The 6,425-nt window shown below is 46.6% G+C and overlaps 1 protein-coding gene across 2 annotated transcripts in view; it reads right to left on the bottom strand.

The window, feature by feature from the left end:
- Positions 1–6,030: 6,030 nt before the first annotated feature.
- The window catches only part of ZNF3 (zinc finger protein 3), an 8,556-nt gene continuing 8,161 nt past the window's right edge, over positions 6,031–6,425 (bottom strand). For both annotated transcript variants that reach the window (XM_007468874.1, XM_007468873.1), the window contains one exon: positions 6,031–6,414. In XM_007468874.1, the coding sequence (XP_007468936.1) occupies positions 6,031–6,414 (384 nt within the window). The remainder of the gene's footprint in view (positions 6,415–6,425) is intronic.

Below are 6,425 nucleotides of genomic sequence, written 5' to 3'. Positions count from 1 at the left end.
TCTGATTATGAACGCCATACTTATTTATGGTAGAAAAGTGTGAAAACATAGGAAAACCCCCCACCATAGTGAGGGAGTTAGAGGTATGAGCAAACAAGTAAAAGATGGAGGAGGGAGGAGATGAGCACAATAATGAACATGTGTACAAGATGCAGAGGCAGCTCAAGGAAATGATGTACTCGGTGGGGGCGGAAGGTGCCGTCCCCCATGCCCTGGAAAGACCCCACGGACAAGGTGAAGCTTACATACGAGGACGTTTTCAAAGATGAATAGGAGTTTTCTAGGTGGACGAGGCAGGGAAGGGTATTAGCATGTGCAAAGGCACCGGGGCATTAAATAGCATCTGTGCCACCGTCACTGTAGTTGTGCATCGCTCCAGTATAGTGTGTACGGGAGGGCAGGAGGGTGGGTGCTGGGGTGATAGGGGTGCTAGGAGGGGGGACGGGGAAGTAGGCAGGGCCAGGAAAGTGAAAAGCCCTGTGTCATGATGAAGAATTTGGACTTCAACCTGGGAGCTGAGAAGGGGCCCCTGGAAGGCTTGGACGGGCTGTCAGCCAGTTAGCATTTAGGAGTGATGACTCACTCATAGCAGGACAAATGGTTGGAGGGGACTTTGGGAGCGAAGAGACCTACTGTAAGGCTGGTGCCGAAGTCTGGGAAAAGGTCAGAGACGGCCTAGGCCAATGCAGAAGTGACAGGAATGGGCCAGGCAGGATAGGGAGAGACGTGGAGGGTGAGGAGTTGGAGGGCAGCAGCGCAGCCAGCAACAAGGCCCGGGTTTGGGACTTGGCTGACTGGGAAGTTGACGCTCTCAGCAACAAGAGGAGGGGATACACAAGGGAAACTGTGCTGTGGATGAAGGGACTAAGAGTCCTCTGTCATTCCTGAGAAACCACTCTGGCAACCATGTTTATCTGCGTATGCAGAAAATGGTCCATGGGAATTTGGACTCATTTAAAAACTCTTCAGTTCTTCATTATTGATGTAGTTTAAATAATGTACCTGGGGATGTGTGTGTATGTGTAGCTGATTCACTTTGTTGTAAGGCAGAAATTAGCACACCATTGTAAAGCAATTACACTCCAATAAAGATATTAAAAATAAATAAATAAATAAAGACAAGGTTGTAAAAAAATAAATAAAAATTAAAAAAAAAATAATGTACCTGACTGGGCTTTCTTTTTATTTTTTGAAGTGGAAGAACACCTTAAGCTCTATAAACAATTTATGAAAATGAAAAAAAAAAGGAAATGTCTTTGGGGAGCTTTTAAAAACAATCTTTTAATTAAAAAGGAACAGTTTGTTAAGATGTTCTTCTCCACCACCACCCCGTGGCTCACATTCCTGTCAGCTGCAGGGTTCAGGTAAAACCAGGCTTTTCCTCTACTTGGAAACTTAACACAACATCCTCTCTCAAAATTATTTCAGTTGGAGCTCGGACAGGCGTGACTTGGGGTGGGCAGGGGCATCAGGAATGAAATTGCTTTTGCTAGGACTGATAATATCCTTCGGAATCACTCCACAGGTGAGAAGGCAAAGCTAACCGTGGAAGGCAGAAGCTTACAGGGAGACAGCATGCAGCGCAACTTAATTTCCAGCAGTCAGAAAGCTCAACAGTGGAATCACCTGCTTTTGCCTGGGGTAACAAGGAGCCTCCCATCCCTAAAGAGACCACCACAGAGACCCGAGAGCCGTCCGCCCAGGATACTATTGTTTAGTGTCTGCGCTGAGCGGAGGTTGAAGACCGCCTTGGAACAGGCCCTCTTGGACTCTGATTTTCACTGGCTGGAGGTAAGGAACTGGAGCGGGACGTGGGAACACCGTGCGTGAACAACCTCACAGGCAGGATGTAGGGTGTGTTCGGGGCCTTGTTATCATCTTGCTATATGATGTGACAGAGATTCTTTGCTTGACCAAACCTTACTCAGGCTCCCGTACCTTTTCTTAGGCCCCTCTGTGCACTTCCTTGCAAAATCCAGTTCTAGCAAGAACCCTGCTAAGTCAGTTTAGCAAGAGTTCCCCATCCTTCACGTCTGATCCCCCTCAGTCAGTATCTAGTCAGTTACCTCATCCTGCACCATCACCCCAGGGTGATGTCTGACCACCCTGGCCTTTCTTCAGCAAGAATCCTGCTAAGTCAGTTTACCCAAAACCCCTCTTACCCCTAAAGCTTCCCCTTAGAAGTTTTCTATCCACTGACCTCCGCCCTACTCCTTAGCTATAAATTCCCATGTGGCCATGCTGTATTCAGGACTGAGCCCAGTTCTACACTGAGGCCTCTTTTCCCCTATTATAATAGTTCTGAAAAAAATCTTTTACCGCCCTACTACCCACCTCTGTTTTCTCAAACATCTGGTTTTCAGATGTGTGAAGAGCAGTAAAGGAGAAGGCTGTACAGATATGTAGACACCAGCTCAAGGAAAGCCTGGACTATATGGCTAAGGAGTTTGAATTTTATCCTTTAAGGAGGGAGAAGACATTGAAACTTTTTGGTAAAGGAGTGACAAGATGGGTGTAGAGCTTAGGGGAGATTAACCAGAGAGAAAATAAAGGTATTAATCCATTAGGAGACTATTTATGTGATCCAGAGGAAAAGTCATAAAGACCCGAACTCTAGGGTTCGCAACAAAGGAAACAAAGAGGAGGAACTAGGAAGGAGGTGGTAGAATTGTAACTGACAGGACAAGGCAATTGCCTGGATGACGTTACCTCTTCACACCGGCCTCCTGACCTCACATCCAAGGCGTCTAGGCCATGCCCTAGGCAAGTTCAGTTGTTTTCTCTTCTGTTAAGACGGGGTTAATACTAACACCTGCCTCACACACAGGCTGTTGTGAGGATTAAATGATTTAATATATGAATACCACTTGGGAAAGGGCCAGGAAGAGTGTATGCCACGTGTCCACTATTATTACCTTCACTGGAAACCCCACCGCCTCCGTGACTCAACTCTGAAAACTTTCCCTCTGACAACAATCTGTCTTTCCACACCTTGCTTACTGAACCTGCCCAGGACTTGACACTAGTCAGATGTAGGAGGATGAGCATAATTAAAGAAAACTCAGAAGTTTAGACCCTGAGAGGTTTACAGAAAATTTGGGGCAGCATGTGGGGTAAAAATCATATTTGGTTTGAAGCAAATAATTTGAAACTTTTTTTTTTTCTTTCTTTTTTGCGGTACGCGGGCCTCTCACTGTTGTGGCCTCTCCCGTTGCGGAGCACAGGCTCCGGATGCGCAGGCTTAGCAGCCATGGCCCACGGGCCCAGCCGCTCCGCGGCATGTGGGATCTTCCCAGACCGGGGCACGAACCCGCGTCCCCTGCATCGGCAGGTGGACTCTCAACAACTGTGCCACCAGGGAAGCCAATTTGCAACTTTTAAGAGGCCCAAGTGTAAATGCCCTGCAGTCCACTAGAGACCCGAGACTGGAGCTTGAGAGTGATCAGTACCCCATGTGCAGATTTAAAATTTAATTGAATAGAGGTTAACAGTCGAAGCCATGGGAATAAATGGGTTCCAAGGATAATGGCATAGGAAGAGACCACCGATACAGTGACTGAACATTAAGGAATGCTCAATTAGGGACTGAGAAAAGAGGAATCATTAAGAGAAAAAGGAATGAACAATCAGGAGAATCAGGTGAATCAGATGTTGTAGCTGTTGCAAAGATATTTTTAAAAAAACATATTTTTCACACAATGGCCCTGCTCAGTCTCAGCCCACCCCCTGAGATGCTCTGAGGAGTGTCACGAAGTCTTCTAGGGGTAGGGGTAGGGGTCGGGGTCAGGGGTGGTCAGAAGGCTGAGCCCTGCTGTGCAGTGACTGTCCATCACCCAGCAGTTCTACCTGTTCAGGGATCTTTCCCAGAGCTTCACAGTTGAACCTGCACATGAGCAGCCAGGCTCAGGCCCACCCCAAACTGTCCTGCCTGGAACCTCCTCTCCTTTACACACAGGTCTTATAAAGCCTAGCTCAGGTTTCTCTCTTAGAAATTTCCTCCATTTCCTTACTATTTCTACCTTCTCAGTGTAAATGTTTAGGCTCTACCCTCAGGAATTATACTTTGTAGGTCTGACTTGGGGCTCAGACACCTGCATTACTAACAAGCAGCCTCGTGACCCTGCTATGATAGTTCATGGTCTACACTTGGTCAATCTCAAGTCTGTGGTGGGTGTCAAAGAAGAGCCAAAAATGATGAGTTTCATGGTAGTTTTAAGAAATTAAAAACATATTAGTCAGTCACAATATATGATCCAAAATTTTTCAGAGGTCAGAGTTCCAGACATTTCTTCGTCTTTTCCATCAGACTTTCATCTCAGCCTTCTCCATGACTGTTGCCTCTCACCAAGAGCCAAACCAAGAAATCTCAATATGCCTATTGGGTTTTTTTTTTTTGGGGGGGGCGCGATTTTTGGCCAAGCCATGCCACTTATGGGATCTTAGCCCCCCGACCAGGGATGGAACCCGGGGCCCTGGCAATAAGAGCACCGAGTCCCAACCACTGGGCCACTAGGGAATTCCCTCAATATGCCTACTGTTACCCAACATCCAAGTATGCTCTTGTCAAGAACCCCATACTCAGAAACACCTTTCTAGTTTTGGTTGCTGGTGTTAAGTATTGTGCAACACAGGACGCCATACAGCACATGAAATCCTAAAGGTGGGTACGAATGTGTAAGCAGCTGTGTAAATGAGATAGTCTGTGGCAGTGTGCAGAGGAGAGGACAGAGTGAAGGGAGAGAAGTCACAGATTTGAGACTGGAAGAGAAATAGCTGTGTCTGTAAAAAGTTTTAAAGATTAATTTTTAAAGATTCCATTTACAGTCACTAATGTTTCTTGTTTAAACCGAAATAAATTTGGCCCCTGCACAAAAACACACTCCATCTGTCCTTCTGAAAAACTATTCTGTTTAATAGTGCATTTGATTTATGCTACAGGATGAGCAGGATTTGGAAAATATAATGAAAGGTCATCCCTTCCGCTGGGAAAACTCGGAGAGCTCCATCCTAAGCCAGCAAGGAGCCCTGATGCCAGGCTCAGACCAGAGCTTCCTCCTCTGGGCTGTACCCTCTGCATTCACACTTGGCTGTTGAAGTCAGAGGTGGGGTCGGGAGAGGTCGGCCTGCTGGGGCCAGATGTCAGAGGTCATCGGTATCAGAGGGCAGGGCAAGCTGGCTGAGCGAGATCCTAAAAGTGTCCTTAGTTGCTAGGGGTTTAGATTAAATCACTTTCCATCACAGGAGTGGCAGGAGGAAAAGGGAGAGGAGAGGGGAGGGAATGAGACAGAGGCCAGTGCTAAATGCTTTTGATCCTTTCCCTCATGTTAGACTCACTGTCACAAAAGGGAAGAGTCAGTTCTCCACCCATATCGTCAGACTGCTCTTGGAAACTTGGTCTTGCTGCTCTAAGAGCCCTGAAGGATATATAGTCACTACAGAAAACCTCTCTTGGGGTCCTCCCCCATGCCCAACAAAATAACAAATCCCTCAGCACCAGATTCCCATAATTAATGAAGTCATGAAACAAAATAGCACATTCCTTATCAAAATTTAAAGCTGGATTAGAAGCAGTGGCTTTGAAATACAGCCTCCATTTCCCCTTTCTAGCAAAAACATGACCAAGAACATTCTTTCCACTTTTTTCTGTGCTGACTATGCTGACTCCAATTAGAGGAATCCTTGGAATCTTATTCATATTGTGCTTCCATCCCCACCTTGGAAATGGTGTGAGAAGAATGGTCTAGTGCAAACTCCCTTCCCAAATGGAAGGAGACTGGTCCCAGAGCTTCCCTCTACTCCCAGCACTTAATCTGCTGCTTGCACCCTAATTTTTCAAGGCTGGTGTCCTTCCTGGGAAAACTGACTAGGTTGCTAACCACTGTGCCAGGATGATTTGCCCAATATGCCCCACTCTCTAAGGCGAAAGGATGGAGTCGGAAGGGACACGTCCCAAATTGTTCATACTTATATAGTAAGGCAGGAGCTCTTGAAACTCAGAGTAAGTGAGGAAAACAGGCGTGTGGCTCTCTTTCACGTAGACTCTCTGATATTTAATTCAGCAGTAACTCGGAGAGAACTTTTGCTCACTCCCATTACATTCAAAGGCTTCTCTCCAGTGTGAATTCTCTGGTGGCGAACAAGAGCTGAGCTGTACCTAAAGGCTTTCCCACACTCACTACATTCATAGGGATTCTCCCCTGTGTGGATTCTTTGATGCTGAATAAGGCCTGAGCTATAGGTAAACTTCCCTCCACATTCCATACATTCATAGGGCTTCTCTCCAGTGTGGATCCTCTGGTGCTGATAGAGGTGTGAGCTCTGGCTGAAGGCCTTCCCACACTCGTTACATTCATAGGGCTTCTCTCCAGTGTGGATTCTCTGGTGATGAATAAGGGTGGAGCTCCTGCCGAAGGCCTTCCCACACC

The sequence above is a fragment of the Lipotes vexillifer genome, unplaced genomic scaffold (genome assembly GCF_000442215.2).
Source record: "Lipotes vexillifer unplaced genomic scaffold, Lipotes_vexillifer_v1.1 scaffold12, whole genome shotgun sequence".
Classification (NCBI taxonomy): Eukaryota; Metazoa; Chordata; class Mammalia; order Artiodactyla; family Lipotidae; genus Lipotes; species Lipotes vexillifer.
Note: the sequence above shows the minus strand (reverse complement) of the source record. Positions and strands in the feature narration are given on the sequence as shown.